This window comes from Girardinichthys multiradiatus, chromosome 9, assembly GCF_021462225.1.
Source record: "Girardinichthys multiradiatus isolate DD_20200921_A chromosome 9, DD_fGirMul_XY1, whole genome shotgun sequence".
NCBI classification, from domain to species: Eukaryota; Metazoa; Chordata; class Actinopteri; order Cyprinodontiformes; family Goodeidae; genus Girardinichthys; species Girardinichthys multiradiatus.
The window spans coordinates 44504431-44524397 of NC_061802.1; the positions used below are offsets into that span (position 1 = coordinate 44504431).

The 19967-nt window shown below is 41.7% G+C and overlaps 1 protein-coding gene across 3 annotated transcripts in view; it reads left to right on the plus strand.

The window, feature by feature from the left end:
* The window catches only part of tbl1xr1a (tbl1x receptor 1a), a 58877-nt gene extending 39810 nt beyond the window's left edge, over positions 1-19067 (plus strand). For all 3 annotated transcript variants that reach the window (XM_047374566.1, XM_047374567.1, XM_047374565.1), the window contains 14 exons: positions 8129-8230; positions 9146-9291; positions 9513-9738; positions 9920-10052; positions 10168-10309; positions 11375-11438; positions 11651-11748; positions 11843-11903; positions 11988-12109; positions 12235-12309; positions 14031-14158; positions 14428-14593; positions 14672-14773; positions 14861-19067. In XM_047374566.1, coding sequence (XP_047230522.1) covers positions 8173-8230; positions 9146-9291; positions 9513-9738; positions 9920-10052; positions 10168-10309; positions 11375-11438; positions 11651-11748; positions 11843-11903; positions 11988-12109; positions 12235-12309; positions 14031-14158; positions 14428-14593; positions 14672-14773; positions 14861-14887 — 1548 coding nt within the window. In that variant the 5' untranslated portion in view covers positions 8129-8172 and the 3' untranslated portion in view covers positions 14888-19067. The remainder of the gene's footprint in view (positions 1-8128; positions 8231-9145; positions 9292-9512; positions 9739-9919; positions 10053-10167; positions 10310-11374; positions 11439-11650; positions 11749-11842; positions 11904-11987; positions 12110-12234; positions 12310-14030; positions 14159-14427; positions 14594-14671; positions 14774-14860) is intronic.
* The last annotated feature ends 900 nt before the right edge of the window (positions 19068-19967 follow it).

Here is a 19967-nt window from a genome sequence, read left to right on the forward strand (position 1 = left end):
TGTGTGATCTTAAAGCACGTAGGTCCGTGATTTCAGCGCAGCATTTTAGTCAGTTACTGGATGTCCACCCCTAAGCGAAGAAATGCTCCATGGGAAAATTGTGGGGGTGGGGACATCAGTTAAATGGTGTAACTGGAGGATGTTATATGTGTACTAATCTGTCCTTCAATAACTGTCTACAGACAAAAATAACTTTATATAGTTCTTAAAACATGTGACAACTATGTTGGAGCAATTTGTAAAGGACTTCAAATAATAAAATACTATTCGGACTTATTTTCTGTTGTCATGATAGAAAAATCTGAGAACATTGGTTCTCTTCAAGAGATTTCTCGTTCACCTTCTTCAGAAATATTTTGGACTAGGTTTGTTAAAAATACACTGCTCAAAAAAATAAAGGGAACACTCAAATAACACATCCTAGATCTGAATGAATGAAATATTCTCATTGAATACTTTGTTCTGTACAAGTTGAATGTGCTGACAACAAAATCACACAAAAATCATCAATGGAAATCATATTTATTAACCCATGGAGGCCTGGATTTGGAGTCACACACAAAATTAAAGTGGAAAAACACACTACAGGCTGATCCAACTTTGATATAATGTCCTTAAAACAAGTCAAAATGAGGCTCAGTATTGTGTGTGGCCTCCATGTGTCTGTATGACCTCCCTACAACACCTGGACATGCTCCTGATGAGAGGGTGGATGGTCTCCTGAGGGATCTCCTCCCTGACCTGGACTAAAGCATCCACCAACTCCTGGACAGTCTGTGGTGCAACGTGACGTTGGTGGATGGAGCGAGACATGATGTCCCAGATGTGCTCCATCGGATTCAGGTCTGGGGAACGGGCGGGCCAGTCCATAGCTTCAATGTCTGTCACGTCTGTCACATGTGTTCAGTGTGAACCTGCTTTCATCTGTGAAGACCACAGGGCACCAGTGGCGAATTTGCCAATCCTGGTGTTCTCTGGCAAATGCCAAGAATCCTGCACGGTGTTAGGCTCTGAGCACAACCCCCATTTGTGGACGTCAGGCCCTCATACCATCCTCATGGAGTTGGTTTCTAACCGTTGGTGCAGACACATGCACATTTGTGGCCTGCTGGAGGTCATTTTGCAGGGTTCTGGCAGTGCTCCTCCTGTTCCTCCTTGCACAAAGGTGGAGGTAGCGGTCCTGCTGCTGGGTTGTTGCCCTCCTACGGCCTCCTCCACGTCTCCTGGTGTACTGGCTTGTCTCCTGGTAGCGCCTCCAGGCTCTGAACACTACGCTGACAGACACAGCAAACCTTCTTGCCACAGCTCGCATTGATGTGCCATCCTGGATGAGCTGCACTACCTGAGCCACTTGTGTGGGTTGTAGAGTCCGTCTCATGCTACCATGAGTGTGAAAGCACCACCAACATTCAAAAGTGACCAAAACATCAGCCAGAAAGCAGAGGTACTGAGAAGTGGTCTGTGGTCCCCACCTACAGAACCACTCCTTTATTGAGTGAGTCTTGCTAATCACCAAAGATTTCCACCTGTTGTCTATTTCATTTGAACAACATCATGTGAAATTGATTGTCAATCAGTTTTGCTTCCTAAGGGGACAGTTTGATTTCACAGAAGTTTGATTTACTCTGAGTTATATTGTGTTTAAGTGTTCCCTTTAGTTTTTTGAGCAGTGTGTATTTTGAGTTAAACTCTGGCTCCTTCAAAGGTTTTACTTAACTAATACATTAGAAGTTTACTGAGTTAAACATTATTTTCATGTCAGCTTTCTGTGAGAACCACAGAGAAACAATGCCATAATTATTTTGACATTGTTTAATTAAACACCTTTGGAGACGTTATTACATTGAGTTTACCATTTTTACCATTCGGTTCCTTTTTATTAGGTGCTAAAAAGAAGTTTCTTTGTTTTCCTGCTTCATAAATTTAACTTGGCTTTGAATGATATTTAATGACGTTGCTCTCTCTGCTTTGATCACATTTAGGACTGTTAAAGATTAGGAAAACATGTAATCGTGATACTGTTGCTTATTATACTGCACTAATTATATTAATTACAATTCACTCAAATTTTCCTACTCCTTTTTTCATCAACATAACAATTTCCTCACCATTTTCTGTGAGCATCTCGTCCGCTATGAATTTACATGCGATGTACTTCTAGGGCAGGTGGAGACCCCCAACTGGCCAGATATATTATTGGCATGCAGCAGCTGAATCCTTGGCACTAGAATTGTGATATCCAACCAGATATTTCATCCGAGCAGCCCTTTTGTGATTGCAAAATTGCAAACACTAATACTGACATGATTTTTGGGATTCAATGGTGCAGCTCTAGTCACATGTTTCCCACCTGGGCAGTGGTGAGGAGCCAGCCAGCATATTTACTTTCACTGCTTTTTTACTTTGAACACTGTTGTAGAATGCAGCAAACACCTAGACTGTTGGTGAAATCCTACATTCCTTTAATTTGCAGGATAATGCACATGGCCTGTGATACTTTGTTTGCAAGCGGTGCACTTGAAAACAGTCAGGATTTAAAAACATGGTCTGAACAAAACTTGGCCGCATGGCAGGCTGGCTAACACCAGATCGACTTGTATATTGTGGAAAAGGAGAAAGTTATCCATAATGAGTAGTTTGAGGCTGTGTTTATTGCAAAACTATGATCTGAAAAAGACTTTAGACAGCTTCACAAGATGTCTGCTTTTCCCAGCTGAGATAGCGATGTCTGAAAGGTCCTCTTGTCAGAAATTGTTCCTTTTAGTTTACAGCGTCTGCTTTGGATAACTAAAGGAAGTTGGGTTTTATTGTGATTAAAACAAAATTCACCAAGTAGGTGATTAACCTTGTCAGATTGTATGTGAAGGGTACTTTTACTTTCCACAGATAATGAACTTCTGTGCTTGGGATAACATGGTTCAGATGAACATAGTTTGGAAAATATATGTTGTAGTTTAATCTGATGAGCAGAGTGTTCATTAATAAGCCCGTTTTTTTACTAGCACCTTTTACGATACTGATGTGTTGTATACTGGCTTTATAGCCTGCATAGGTAGTTAGTAGCTCACTAAGTACACCCACTACCTCTTTCCGAATTGGTCTGTAATGTAGTCTGTTCCATACCCTATGCTGTTGAGTTCTTTATCACCATGTGCTTTGTGAGTGGAAATGTGTCCCAGTCCTTCTGGATCTTTGTGTGGCTCCATCAGTGGGGCTGGATACTCACCAGTTTGCTGCTGGCAGTTGTCACAGAGAAAGAGGAGGGGTTTGGGATGCAGAGACTGACATTCCCCTCTCATCACTCTACCCACATTGTGGGCAGTGTTGCTGCTGCAGATTGTGGCTTCACAGCGCCGCTGAAGCGGCCATCAGTGAAGGGAAATGCAGCTTTTTGTTTATAAAGTTACAGTGCTCCACAGACAGCGCTGCTGACTACAGGGTTGAAATTATCACTGCCTGAACAGTCTCTGCCACTGAAATTGGGTCGAGGACGAGGAACAGAAAAATGGTCGTTTAAAAATAGCTGCTTGATGGCAGCACAATGCCCATATCTAATTATAACATGCTGCTGCTGCTAGAGTGGCCTTTCAGAGCTGTGGGACAGTTGCTCAACGTTACAGTGCATGTATTGTTATTGAATTTAAAGAGATTTACTGGTTTTATCTGCTTTTCTTAAATATGCACTGTAATATGAAAACAAGCACTGGAACATGTCTGTCGGGTCCAACGAGGCCAGTTCATTTTCTCTATTTTGCTTTAGGGATCTACACAGCTTGTAGTGTTATTATTAGATCTCACCCACAGTTTAAAGTCTTATTTTAGATTATTTTATCACATGGTGTGGAATAATGTGGAGCGTTGAATATATAAACTCTTATTAGTATAATTATTTAATCCTTTTATTTCCTATTGGGTTCACTACTAGTATAACTTGCAGCACATTTCTTTCCTGTACTGACACTTTTTCAGACATTCAATTGTGGAATTTGAACCGAGTTTACACAGTTTCTATGAGTTATATTTTTAAAAAGCAATGATCAGAGTTTTGTACTCATTTTTGATCTTTTGTTCTTTTAACGCTCTAATGTGCTGATCACTAAGAAACAAGATATTTGTTGCACAAAATGAAATTGTTTAACCATCTTTAGCATGTCACAGCTAATAGCAAAGTCACTGTAAACATCAGTCTCTGTTTGTTGTCTGTAGTGTATTAACCATCTCTGACATTTCTAAAACGCTATCAACTTCTAATCCAATATGTTCTGTTATAGATGATATCAGCTGAAAGTCTCCTTCTGTCAGCATGAATAAACCACAGACACAGCTCTGAAGTGTCTGGGGTAGTAAATACCTTCCTTCTAACGGGCGTCTTGCATCTCTTTTTCTTCTCACTTCATTTTGAAAAGTTTACTGATACAGAAAATGGGTATATATATATATATATATGTGTGTATATATATATATATATATGTGTGTATATATATATATATATATATATATATATATATATATATGTGTGTATATATATATATATATATATATATATATATATATATATATATATATATATATATATATACAGGGGTTGGACAATGAAACTGAAACACCTGTCATTTTAGTGTGGGAGGTTTCATGGCTAAATTGAACCAGCCTGGTAGCCAGTCTTCATTGATTGCACATTGCACCAGTAAGAGCAGAGTGTGAAGGTTCAATTAGCAGGGGAAGAGCACAGTTTTGCTCAAAATATTGAAATGTACACAACATTATGGGTGACATACCAGAGTTAAAAAGAGGACAAATTGTTGGTGCACGTCTTGCTGGCGCATCTGTGACCAAGACAGCAAGTCTTTGTGATGTATCAAGAGCCACGGTATCCAGGGTAATGTCAGCATACCACCAAGAAGGACAAACCACATCCAACAGGATTAACTGTGGACACAAGAAGAAGCTGTCTGAAAGGGATGTTCAGGTGCTAACCTGGATTGTATCCAAAAAACATAAAAGTACGGCTGCCCAAATCCCATCAGAATTAAATGTGCACCTCAACTCTCCTGTTTCCTCCAGAACTGTCCGTCAGGAGCTCCACAGGGTCAATATACACGGCCGGGCTGCTGTAGCCAAACCTTTGGTCACTCATGCCAATGCCAAACGTCGGTTTCAATGGTGCAAGGAGTGCAAATCTTGGGCTGTGGACAATGTGAAACATGTATTGTTCTCTGATGAGTCCACCTTTACTGTTTTCCCCACATCCAGGAGAGTTACGGTGTGGAGAAGCCCCAAAGAAGCGTACCACCCAGACTGTTGCATGCCCAGAGTGAAGCATGGGGGTGGATCAGAGATGGTTTGAGCTGCCATATCATGGCATTCCCTTGGCCCAATACTTGTGCTAGATGGGCGCGTCACTGCCAAAGACTACTGAACCATTCTTGAGGACCATGTGCATCATGGTCCTCAACCATCCAATGGTTCAAACATTGTATCCTGAAGGCGGTGCCGTGTATCAGGATGACATTGCACCAATACACACAGCAAGACTGGTGAAATATTGGTTTGATGAACATGAAAGTGAAGTTGAACATCTCCCATGGCCTGCACAGTCACCAGATCTAAATATTATTGAGCCACTTTGGGGTGTTTTGGAGGAGCGAGTCAGGGAACCTTTTCCTCCACCAGTATCACGTAGTGACCTGGCCACTATCCTGCAAGAAGAATGGCTTAAAATCCCTCTGAACACTGTGCAGGACTTGTATATGTCATTCCCAAGACGAATTGATGCTGTATTGGCCGCAAAAGGAGGCCCTACACCATACTAATAAATTATTTTGGTCTAAAATCAGGTGTTTCAGTTTCATTGTCCAACTTCTGTATATATATATATATATATATATATATATATATATATATATATATATATATATATAGGGAGGGCTGCTGCAACCAGAGCCTTCTCCAGATTTTTTCTGTGACTGGAGGAAGAAGTGGAGTTTGACCTTTCAACTTGCTGGGCAGGTAATTTCCTAAAGAACACAGTTGAGCTGTAGCACTAGCTCTGAAAACTGGCTCAGGTTTACTACACCATGAACCTGACTACTTCCAGAAACGGCCTGCTCAAATTCTGATGGCACTGCACTCTGTGTCATTAATCCCAGAATAACATGTTGTTCATTTTCTGGGGATTATATGTTTGCACGCAGTGGAAATAAGATCTGGGAGTTTTTCGGTGACTCCTGTTCTACTCGAGCAGATTTTGCGTTACATGTCTGCTATGGCAACCTAATTGTTTTTGGTCTAAAACTCAGTCTTTGTGTTTTCAATCTAAATTTTAATAGAGATGTAACACTATGATTTAATTCGTCAAAGTGAAATCTGTCTGCTGAAGCACTATCCAGTTGCTATATCACTATAAGCCTATGGTTCTGAAATGGTGCAACAAGTACCACTGGTTGTTCTAGTTGTACTTGGAAGAACTATCAGTAGCAAATATTAAAAAGGTAACTACAAAGCTAAATAAATGATATAGTCCATATCAAGATCAGCAGCCTCAGAAGATGGTTTGTTAAAGCACATTAGAGTTTGATATTTGGTTTCTAAAGAAAGTACTCAGAGCAGTAGTCCACTGCAGAGTGTATTTAAAACCAGCCAGCGTAAGATCAAACGGAGCGCAGAGAACAAGGAACAAGTTCTAGTGGTTACTCATGTTACGTTCTATTTACCTCAGAGGTTGGAACTAGGACCAGGGAATAACACTAAACCTTAGAACTCCTGTGGGGTTGTTGTTCAGTAGCTAGGCTAACTACTGTTAGCAAAAGAAGCTAGTGACACAGTGCTGCTTTGCATTTAGTCATTTTAAACATGTTTACTGATGGAGGTTTTACAGTAATATGTGTGTGAAAGATTTAATGAGACACAAACCATCAAGTACACCATTTGTTTACTGCTGCTAGAGAAACATTTTATAATATGGTTGGGTTTTGGCAGCTGAGTTCTGCCTTCAGGGAACTGTTCTGTTTAGTTTTCTTGGATTTGCAGCTTGTAAATTTCAACGAATCATAGGGAGGCATGATTAAGCTGTGGGCATCAAGCTAACCTGCAGAGTCAATGCAAGAACTGTTTTGATATAACAGTTTCAAGCTTGAAACTCTGTTTTGAAGTAAGAAAGGAAGTAGTTCTCCAGATGCAGAGTCTGTAGAAAATACAATGTTGACAGAGAAGATATGAACGATTCAGAAGCACTGTAAGAATAACAGACTGGCTAACTGTTAACCTGTAATGATGCTAGTGTTGCCTCACAACTAAAGGACTATTTCACAGCTTTATTTTGTTTTTACGAGTCTGAATTGCATATGATTTCATTTGATTTTTCACTAGTCCCTTCTCACCACGGTTCGATACGGCTCCACTTGCTTTTTAGGCTTTTCAACATAACCGTTACTATTTTTAGTACCTGGTTGAATGCTGTTTCAACTTTGCCAAGTTGAACTGAAAACGTGATGTCAGAAGACTGTCACAGCACTAGTCACAGCATATTTTAATGACTAATATCTTTAACCAATAAATCAATGCACACTGGCCTATTGCTTAAATGACCACTATAGCAAGCTAGCATTAGATGGTGTTAGCTCACGTTAACATCCTCCAGCTAGTACCGCTCCATGGCTTCCCTCTCACTACGGTTGCTACCCAAAGTGCTTCATCTGGCCGCCTGCAGCTTTCTCTGGCTCTCTTCTTTCTCTGAGTCTGACAGCAGCTATAGACTGAGCAGCAGGTCCTCTATTGTTGTTGTGTTTTTATCACTACAAATCACACCACGTAACATTTTCAGGTTGTGAGGCCACCTTGTTATCCCGTCCACATTGGGAGGCTTCTCAATTGTATTGGAAAACTAACCAAATTGTGTAGAGCAGGCAGTAGTGTAAAAAGGGCAATATTAAAATCTTTACTGTACTTTTAACAACAAAGATGGAGATTTTTAGTTTGTGTGTGTGTGTGTGTGTGTGTGTTTTTATTATTATGGAATGGCGTCTTATTCTCATGAGCTGGATTTATAGTTATGCTCCTAATCTTTATAAAAGGTTCTATGCTCTGTGTTTATTTTCCTGCCATTTGATGATCCTTCTCTGTGTTTCAGGCTAGGCGCGTGTGTGCTGACCTCATGGTGTAACAGGATTAAAAATGAGCATTAGCAGTGATGAGGTCAACTTTCTGGTCTACAGATACCTACAGGAATCAGGTAACCTCCCCCACCTCCATCAGACCTTTATTGTTTAATTCTATAACAGAATCTGTGACTTTACAAAGCATGCTGGTGGGCTTTTCTCTACTGCTTGCTTAGCACCATTACCTCCTGTTTCCATCATCTGTGAGTTTATATTCAGTGCTGATGTCTTGTGTCACTTTAAATTCAATATTTGCACAAACTGATCATCGCACTAGGTGAACATGATGAACTATTGGCGTTTGTTTAGCAAACACACTGGATGCAGGTTGGAAAAGTGCAAAGGCAAGAATAAAACCATAAACAGTACAGTTTATTAAGCTGAATGAATGTTTAGGCTTTCATTTAGGGGCCCAGAGCCACTGGGGGGACTGGGTTCTGGGAGAGGGATGGTGGCTGGGTTGGGGGGGCTCGGTGCCCCACGTCTTGCTCTGTGTCTCCGTGGCCTGGAGGCGGATGCTCTGGTGCATCACTGACGACAACTGTTTAGTGTTTCAGGTTTGATTGAAACCCAGATTCTAATTGTCTTAGTTTTAATTTTATTGCTTCATGTCCTTCGTTTGATGATTCAACATAAAATCAGAAACAAAGCACCTGCAGCTCGAACTGAACTTCATGGATGTGTTTCAGACAATACTAAGCAGCCACCAATCAACTGGCCAGAGATGAAATGGGCTGATTTCCCCTTGATTAGTGATGACCAGTGATCAGCAAGTTAGATTTTAAAAAAGTACTTTGGACCCACGGCACAGTTTTATTTTAAAGTGTGTTGCATGTTTTCATTCAAATATTTTGTAGAACTGTGATTAGCTCAAAACCTCCACAAATTTCAGGACAAGACGCTTTGCAACAAAACATCTATCCCTGCCTGGGAACCTTCGTTTCCATGACAACGCTGCTAAACACCTCTGTTTTTCTCCTCCTTGTCAGGGTTCTCCCACTCTGCGTTTACATTTGGTATAGAAAGCCACATCAGTCAGTCCAACATCAACGGTGCTCTGGTGCCCCCTGCTGCCCTCATCAGCATTATTCAGAAGGGCCTGCAGTATGTGGAGGCAGAAGTCAGCATCAATGAGGTGGGTCCCTGTCAGCTGGCTGCAGGATGTCTCTTACCGTAACTGTTAAAGCAAGTTTAAACTTTGTCAGGTGCAAAAATTGGGTTTTTGTACATGGATGATATTGGTTGTCACTTCCTGTTTCTTTGTCTTGTGTAGTCCTTTTTGATAATAAAACATTTTGCCTGCAAGTTCTTAGAAAATGCCAGTTAAACCCAGATGTAAAACCTATCGCTCTGCAGGACGGCACGTTATTTGACGGACGTCCCATTGAATCTCTGTCCCTCATTGATGCGGTGATGCCAGACGTGGTTCAGACGAGGCAGCAGGCTTACCGGGACAAAATGGCCCAGCAGCAGGCTGCAGCTTCAGCACCAGCATCAGCTGCTGGAGGCAGCATAACTGGGAACGCCAAGAATGGAGAGAATACTGCCAACGGGGAGGAGAACGGAGCCCATGCCTTAGCAAGTGAGTATGATTTTTCCAGTTAGGAAGGTGAGGGCCAATCTCCTCTGTGACCACATGGCTGTTTCTGACATCATGCTTGTAAACCTTTGATATGGTTATAAAAACATGACCCCTGATTAGGCCAAACAAACGCACAGAGATCTTACAGGTGTGTGTCTGAAGTATCCAACTCTGTCCTCAGACAACCACTCAGATCTGATGGAAGTGGATGGAGATGTAGAGATCCCTCAGAATAAGGCCATGGTCCTGAGGGGTCACGAGTCCGAGGTCTTTATCTGTGCCTGGAACCCAGTGAGTGATCTGCTAGCATCTGGGTGAGTTCCTGCTTCTAACATGACCCACCACCCAAAAACAAGTGTAGATAAGCATAGTTCTTGAAAGTTGAAAGTTTGTGTGTGTGTGTGTGTGTGTGTGTGTGGTTTTCTTTAGGTCTGGTGATTCGACAGCTCGTATCTGGAACCTGAGTGAAAACAGTACAAGCAGCTCCACACAGCTGGTGCTGAGGCACTGCATTAGAGAAGGAGGACAGGACGTCCCCAGCAACAAAGATGTCACCTCACTGGACTGGAATGTAAGTAACCACCAACTAACCCAGCATGTAACAGCTGGCATCCATCTGAGCAGTGAAGAGGCCACTAATAATTCCAGAGAAGCTGTAGAGGTCCACTGCTCAGGTGGGAAAATCTGTTTGCAGGACAAGTATTTGTGGCGCATTCCATAAATCTGGCCTTTAAGGAAACGTGAGAAGAAGAAAGCCTATATTAAGACAAAACTGTAGAAATGAATATCTAATGTTTGACACAAGCAGAATAGGAGGCACAGCAAACAAGGTAGAAACATTGGGTCTGGTCAAAGGAGACCAAAAACTGAACTTTAAATGTAAAACATGTGGTGGCAGCATCATAATATGGGGCTGCTTTTCCTCAGCAGGGGCAGGGAATATGATCAGAGTTGACTGGAAAATGAATGGAACTAAATACAAGACGTTACTAGAGAAAAGCTGTCAGAGCTTCACAACTGAGCCTTGTATTAGACTATTGTCCAGAATATTTTGAAAATACATTGAAAAACCTAGTACTGTGAATAGTTCTGCAAGACGCTGTAATTTCTGGTGAAAGTTAGTTTATTTTTTGGTACGAAGCCTAACACTAATTACTTTAATGATCTTTTTGTTATTACGCAACTGGTGAACATTAGAGTTGTCAGAATCATTAATACTCTCCAAACTCCATCTTTTCTGTTGATTTCTGCTGAATGTTCGTTATAATTTTTTGTATATATCAAATCCTGAAACCAGTCAAAGATGTGACGAAACCACTGCAGCTTTGGTTGGACCTGTTGTGTTTATTTTCTATTTGGGTCTTGAATGATGGAGAAACCCTGCAACTTAAACCATAAAACTGATGAGGAAGAGATGAGCTGTTGAACAGGAGAAGGTCTGCTTCCATAGGCTGGACAGATCATGCAAACATGGACGCATATGCTACACCAACACACGAACATCATGTGTGGGTATAGCACACATGAGTTGTAATGGAACATTAGGCCAGCATACCGTGGTGACTTGCAGCATCAGCTGTACAAAGCAGGCCCTGCAGGCTATTATCAATAATATCTGTTTCTGTTTCTCTCACAGAGTGAGGGCACGCTGTTGGCTACAGGCTCATATGATGGCTTTGCCAGAATATGGACAAAAGATGGTGAGATAGCTTCCTGCACTCCATGGAAATGAAAAATGTTTATTATGGAGACATAAAATCTAAGCTGTACTTTCCATTGGGATGTCCCTTGATGCTGTAATAACTCACATCATCACAGACTTTGCTTCACGGCCCAGTTAATGCTTGTGTTTACTGCCATCTACTGGCAGGATTAGGTAATGTCTAATTTCTGGGTTTTTGTGATTTTGCAGGTAACCTAGCCAGTACCCTGGGACAACACAAAGGTCCCATTTTTGCCCTGAAGTGGAATAAAAAAGGCAATTTTATCTTGAGTGCAGGAGTAGACAAGGTGAACCACATCATGATAAATAAATAAGCCTCCTTCATGTCTGAACTCCAACATAGATCTGAGGTTAACTTCATTCCACTGTATGTTCCAACAGACTACAATCATATGGGATGCTCATACAGGAGAAGCCAAACAACAGTTTCCCTTCCATTCAGGTACAGGAGAATCTTCTCTGTATCGCAGCAAGTGCTTGAATGTCTTGTTGAACTCAGCTGCATCCTGCTGACTGTCTCCCACAGCTCCAGCTCTGGACGTGGACTGGCAGAGCAACAACACATTTGCTTCCTGTAGTACAGACATGTGTATCCATGTCTGTAAACTGGGACAGGACCGGCCCATTAAAACATTCCAGGGACACTCAGTAAGTGATGTGGAGACAAATACTCTCCCTCCCTGTTATTGACTCATTTTACCAAGCATACGAGGATGAAACAGATGTCCAGTCTCTACAGGTCCTCATCTTCTCTCTCCTCGCTCTCCCTGCAGAATGAAGTGAATGCAATAAAGTGGGACCCAACGGGGAACCTGTTAGCATCCTGCTCAGATGACATGACGTTGAAGGTGAAACATTTTATCCTGATTCCACATAGTTTTTTCTCCCATGTACAGTTTTTATTATTTCACATCAGCTGCCAAAAAGTCTAAAGCCACTTCAGATATTTTGTTGGCTTAAAAAAAAAAGCACGACTTTTTGGTAATCTTGTAAACAGTGGTCTCAACTCAGACTTTCTGATGTTTTACTCCGGCTAGCTGCCTTTCATTCTCATTTTTAGTCCAGATGAAGGTGTTTGAGGACCCACTCACTAAGCTCCAATCTTTAAATCAGTCAGAGATGGAAAAATAATCATAAACTTAAGGGATGGACCAACAGCTGAGCAAAGAACTAACTATGAACTGGAATTTTATTTCAGAAACATTCTCACAATGCCAACTCACAACACGTCGTCTCAAGGCACTTTACAAAGTCAGTTCAGTCAAATCGTACAGATTTCAAGTCAGGTTCATAGATTCCAGTTAATCAAATCTCTGGAACAGTGGAGTCAGATTCAGTTATTTATTCAAATTGGATAAAAATGTTCCTGTCTAAGGGAACCCAGCAGATTGCATCGAGTCAGAGATTTGCAGCATTTACTCCTCCTGGATGAGCATGTAGAGACAGTGGAGAGGAAAAACTCCCTTTTAACAGGAAGAAACCTCAAGGAGAACCAGAACCAGGCTCAGTGTGTTTGTGTCTAAACAGAGCACAGACACAAAAGAACACAGAAGCACTGATCCAGGAGTACTTTCTATAGGAAAGAACGTATCTGAGATACAATGTTACATCAGGAAACCCAGCCTGAAGGGCAGAGCCCATTTCCCAGGGTTAGCCTGGGTTAGCTCTCAGCATTTTGAAAACTGGATTTCTTTTCATTCTATTCATTTATTTCTATGTGCACGTTTTTATATGGTGCTTTTATTTTGAAAGTAACTTTAAGTTTCCTTCCTAAGCACCCTTGTACCAGCAGTGCACCACTGTAAGCATGTTCTAAACACAGTTATTTGGGCAGTGTTGAAATCAGGATTATGTAAACTATCAATCATAGAATAAGCAATATATAGTGCCCTTTAACCTTAATATTAAAGAGAAACTAAAGTATAAAATCATAAAAAATCTAATATAAGGAGATTGATCATTGTTACAACTAATAATGAATGTGACTAATGTAGGTCAACGAGCTACTGCACATGTTAAAGTTTTGGATTAATGCCTTTTATTAATTCCAGTTACTTTCTGTTCTAGCTGCTTATAGATCACAGTTTGACTTGAGGTGGTTACCTAGTTAGTTTAGTTTCTCAGTGCTGCAGTAGAACATCATGTGGTTTAACTGGGTTTTATTTGTTCTGGTAACCTCACTGCCTCACAGATGACTGAAAACGTCTTTAATGCGTCCGCTGGCGAGTGGTTGTCAGTCAGTCAGTCAGTCATTCTGTCAACACAACAGGGCAAGAAGAGCATGTTTCAAAATAAAAGTCTCGAACATAGAACAGACTGTCATACTAAAAGCTCACACCTTTATTTGTGGGGCTCATAATAGCTCAGACCTTCAGTAGACTTAAACTTGTTTTAATGTTTTAGGCAGAACCCAGTGGTATGAATCCATCTACACTCTGTTGTTGTTGTGATGGTAGAATATTTTAAGTTGAGAAGTACTTATTTTTTTATACAGTAATGCAAAATGTAATATACCTCAACACGTTAAGGAATGGTAAACTCTGATGGTAACTTTTTTTTGTGTTTTCAGATCTGGAGTATGAAGCAGGACACGTGTATCCATGACCTGCAGGCCCACAGCAAAGAAATCTACACCATTAAATGGAGTCCGACTGGACCGGGAACCAACAATCCCAGCGCTAACCTCATGCTAGCCAGGTGTGTGTGTGTGTGTGTGTGTATTTCTCCACTGCTGACTGAATGAGGAGCTTTTCCATGTTATTTCTCTGATGCGCTGCTTGGCTCCCATCTGTCTGCAGGCAGTTCATCCCTATTTACTACAGGATTTCTGTTTATTTCACTCATTTAAAACAGATTCTGCTATCTGGTCCAGAATGAGTGCAGCGGGGTAACCTAGCCAAACGTTTTGTTTCAGTAGCTTTAAACACTGTAGACTACATGACTGAGTCTGTCTGCTGTCTCTGTAGTGCATCGTTTGACTCCACGGTGCGTCTCTGGGATGTGGATCGAGGCATCTGTATCCACACGCTGACTAAACACCAGGAGCCGGTGTACAGCGTGGCTTTCAGCCCTGATGGGCGCCATCTGGCCAGCGGCTCGTTTGACAAATGTGTGCACATCTGGAACACACAGGTAAACCGAGAATTCTTCAGTGAATGCTATAAACATGCTCGGTCTCCTGTCGTTTCATGTTGTACCTCTTGTTTGCAGACGGGGGCGTTGGTGCACAGCTACAGAGGGACAGGTGGGATCTTTGAGGTGTGTTGGAACGCAGCAGGAGACAAAGTGGGAGCTAGCGCGTCAGACGGATCTGTAAGTGTGTGCAGGGCTGCTTGGGTGCATGTTTACTATTTGTTACCATAGCGATCCCACAGTCCATCTCCTGCTCCTCTCTTCCAGGTGTGTGTATTAGACCTGCGGAAATAGTGCTGCTGTTTGTTGGAAGCCATGGACCGACCATGAATGTGTACATAGCCAAAAGACTGTCCCTGCCTGCCCTGCGTACTGCTCACGCTTACGACTACGGCCCCGCCCACCGACAAACAGGAAGCAGGATACAGGAACAGGAAGCAAGTACCCGACACAGCAGGTCCAGACGTGGGGATAAACTGACAGATGGACGGATTGATGAACCTTAGGATGGAGGCGCCCCGCCCCCTCTGTTGGTGTAGACTCTCAGAGAGATGCAGAAGGGACGCAGCAAAAAAGACAAAAAAAGTGACAGATCCGTATATTTACCAAAATATGGAAGCTGTTTGGCTTTTCGATCTCTGAACCATTCTCATTGTCATCAAAATGTAAAACAAAGAAAAAGTGTTGATCTATGTTACTAGTCAGATCTTATTGTGCGGACATATCGGCTCCTTCATCACAGGATAGGATGGCACTTAGATGTTTTTTTTTTTAATTTCAGATCTCTCATTTTAACGTCTTTATATTTTTTATCTTTTGGGAGGGTCAAAGGTCGGGTCAGGTCTTTGATGGAGTAGTACACCCAGTCACGGGATTCCTGAGGGAGGTTTCAGTGGCTCACAAAGCTTCATGGTGCAGTTTTTCTTTGTCTAGAGATAAAACTCTGGATTCCTCTGATGCATCCACACGGGCAAATAACAGATCATGTACCCCTTTAACTGAACCCCACCCAATATTCTTATCTGCAACCTGTAGCTGTCACCTGTCTGCTACAGGAAACAACCAGAACCAGGACCAGGACCTGACTGACATCCACTCCCCTGAAGGTTTGATCCAGCCTCTGTTTTTGTGGCTGATGGCAGCGGGAGATTCGTGTGTTCATGTTTGCCTGTTTTATACTGTTTTACATGAACGTATTGTCATTTTTACAGCTTTTTAAATTAAATGTAATAGTTTCCCTTTGCCAGTAATAACTTGTTTCCCTTCAGCACTCATTATGTCCTATGGCGGCTGTCCCTCCAAGGGGACACGCCCATTAACAACGACATGATCTGGTTAGAGGAGTTTCTGGTAAATGTGGGACACTGAGTTAGTCAGGCTGGTAGAATATTTAAACTTGATAACAGGTTTGGCCCAGCGATGTGTAAAATCCACCGACCTCATTCTCTCTGCCTGACCTCTGTTTCAGTACAGAAAAGGTAAGCAGGACTGGGTGTTGGGTTCCTACTAAAGCGAACTGGAGCCACAGCAGGTGAAGCCTCACAGCAACATTTTTCTAACCATAAGGGTTTTCCCGGTAAACCAGTTCCAGTGCAAAACTGGTGCTAGTGCTTTTCTTTGGACCAGTTCTTTGTGTTTTCACTGCCACTGATCATCTGGTTGGATCTGAGCTGGGCCAGAACTACTTTCAGGTTTATCAAGACCAATAACAAATGAAAGCTTTGCAAAAACCGTGTTTAAACTTCTAGAGTTCATTTGGTTTTGCATCTAATTTAGGGGAAAAACGGTAAAAACTGCACTTCAACACATCTCTGAGTTTCAGTAGGTCAGTGTGCTGCATGGAGCGCATTAACCAGCTCTGCTGGTGCTGATCAGATCACAGCCAATGTTCCCATTGACAAACATGGCTTGTTGTTTAAAACAGCGTCTGTTTGCAGGGATTCTGGGATAGGTGTGGTTAAACTCTCCCTCTACAGTCCTCGGTAAACATTTACTGGATGAGATGTTTATAGTGATGTGGCTCATGTTAGCTCTCCAGATGTGGAAAACCAAACCAGTTCTTTCGTAGAACCATTTAGGAACTGCACTAACATTTGCTTCCAGTAAATATCTGATTATTGAGTGTTTGTAGTTGCAGAAATGTCTGTCTTGTCATCCTTGCAAACAGGCTGATTTCTAAAGGCTGCTTTAAGTGAGAGGTCTGTGGTTGCTCTATTACTTTAGATCAGTGGAGCTGCAGCTCAAAGTTACACAGGATGTTTCAAACAGGACGTAGAACACCAGCTGATGATATCTGGCCTGGACAGATATCAGCACAAATATCACTATCAAATTCTATTAATAGCAGAGCTATTAAAAGCAGATTCATTATTAAAGCAACTCCTGGTATTCCAGCGCTAGTCCAATCAATGAACGAGATCCTAAATCAAACCGGTTAGGATCAAAGCTAACTCAGTAGGTTTAAATACGGTGCCAACATCTGGGCCTTGTGGGTAAAGGAAAACATCTAATTGCAATATTTTTTGAATTATTAAATTCTTGCGATTGGCCTCGTCTTCCTCAGTGTCCTGTCTTGACCATTGTGCCTCTCCACTCTGAGCTTTAACATCTTGGTCACCATAATCTGCATCAGGTAGGGACACCAAGCCCAGGGAGTCTCCATCTGGCTGACAGTGTGAGGGTGTGACTGCACTGCACTTCAGGCATTACACACAACCCAATATTCCATCCAGGCTATTATTTGCAATTGTCATTCCATACATGAATATTGTGATGATTGCTGTTCCATATATTGTGGATCTCCAGTGTGAGTTGGTTGTTGGTGTCCTTGAAGGTGCCTGCAGCAGCAGATCTTTGCTCTGGCCCTGCTGATATTTGGTGCTTTTGCAGCATAACTTCCTAAATTCACCATGAAACTACGCTGCTGTGAACCAGCACTGGCCCCAGTCTAGCAGTGGAACTGGATTGATGTGAAAACAGTGTTAAAGTTCTATCATCACACCATTAAAAACTCATCGGCTGCAGGAGTGAAACAGGTTGACAGACGTTCACCCCTTCCCTCATTATATACCCACCGCTCCTATGAAAACGGTTTTCTATGACCAGTTGCAGAGGTTTTTAACGACGCAGCGTGGCCGTAATGAGGAAGGTTTCCGGAGCGATGACACATCCTCTGTTTTGCCCGTGTTCATGCAGGATTCAGAAAGTAAAAACTAATGAGCTCTTAGAAGCCATTAGAGGCACAGAGGAGCTAAAACACCCAGAAAGCAATCTGTTTAGGTGTTAGTGTCTTCCTCACATCATGGACGCTTGGGTGAAATGAAACTCTTCTTCTGCCCTCTTACCTCCAGTCTGTTCCTCACCAACGAATCTCTGCTCATGTTTTATTCTCACACATTTTCTACTCTTTTAAAGTTTGACTTGAAGTCACAGTTGGTAATTTCTTTCATTTAAAAACCCAACATGAGCTAATGATGTAACGGCTGCGTTAATTTACATGAACTAAACTCCAGTCATTCAGTATAGTTTCCTCTATGCAGAGGAAGTGATATAAAGCTGAATGAAGTCACCGGTCCTTGCAGCTAATCACCACTTAATCTGTTTCCATAACAACTCGATCTGTTGGAGTTTAAGAACCCTGGGAACGTGTGTCCTATGAGTGGCAGACAAAGTAATTTTCTCTTTAAATCTTTCAACTATTTTCATGAAAAAAACATAATTACAATGTAATATGAATGTAATTTTTCAACCAAGCAATGAATCTGGGGAACATTTTAGTCCCCTTAGTTAAACTCAGCAGTCCTGCAGATGTTGGATGGTTGGAGCTCATCTGGAGGTGGAGCTGATCTCATTGGTTGCATTCAGCTGCATCTTTTTAAGTGTTAAGTTTCCATGTTTTACATGATATAAGCTGAACACAGAAATCTACTTGAAATAGAAATGTGAATATTCATATAAGAAAAGCCAGAAACAAACCCTGAAGAGTCTGCAGTGTGGTTTTGCAGACTTCTTGACTCCAGAATAATGGTTATGGTAAAATCAATGTTACAAATATCGACTCTCTCTACTTCTGCTAAACCTAAAGAGACCGAATCAGCTTTACTGGACCAAAACCAGCCTCCAGAAGCAACGTCCTATCAGACAGCTGCCATTACACTTATTTTTTCCCCATTAGTAACAACACATAACTGTACTTCTAGACTGAAGAAGACTATTCATGGTCCTGTTTTAAGTCTTGTGTATTATTAGTTTTTCTTGACTGTATTTGAAACTTTAAACCAGCTCTCCGACGAGGAAAACGCTGGGACATGTTGGAGCTGTGTTTAGATCCAGGTCAGGATCAGTCACCTGGACGGCCGGGGCTCCGAGAACGCGTTTTCTGTTTTTCTTTGCAGCTTGCATCTCATTCATCTGTGTCATCATTTAAGTCAGATCAGTAAAACTTCAGTGCAGAATAAAATATATTTTGATAAAAGGTTTGAGTTTTGATTTTTCTGTGTGGGGAAATGCAATGAAATGTAAGGGCTGGAAAAAAAAACACCATAGAAGAAGTCAGTGACAATCGTGTTCATGTTTTATTTTATGTCAAAACACAAAAAACTGATTTTACCAACTTTATGAACCAAATAAAACGTTGTTTTTGAATGTTCCTCATGTTAGTTTTTCTCAGCTGCCGACACACAGTTGTGTTTAAAAACACGGAAGCAAATGTAGCAAAAAGTGAGGAAAGGTCAAAATCCTTATTATTCAATTCAATTCAAAGATACTTTATTGATCCCCGAGGGGAAATTAGAATTCCAGTACAACCCATCCAAACATACATCATGACACAAGACAAGGGGGGGACGGGTCACGAGGCTTTGCTGCCCACTCACAGGCGCTGCCCTTGATAGATTAGAAAAGAGGCCACATTAGGTAAGTAGAGGGAAAAACAATATTTCACACTTTATCCTTAGCAGGATACAGTTTGAGATTGCAAACAATCTCAGCACAAAGAAGCAACAAGTTTACAAAACAACATCATGCCGGGAACGGTGAAGGTGGTGAGAGGGGGTGCATATGTTTATTATGGAATTCATTTCCATCCCGGCGAATGCTTTGGGAACGTTGCACATTCAGTTCCGAATCTAACAACACGAAGAAAGACCGATCAACAGTTAACATTTTCTTTACAAACTCAACCACTTGCTGTAAAACCTGAAGATGGAACATTCGGCTTTGCTGTGGATTACTGAACTAAAGGGACCTGTGACCTGTTTTTCTATCCCACAATGACTGGACAACATTCCACAAGTCCTCTGGATTGCTTTGCTTTTCCTCTAACAGCATATATGATGTCACCCCACAAGTTTTCTATTGGATGAAGGTCCTGGGA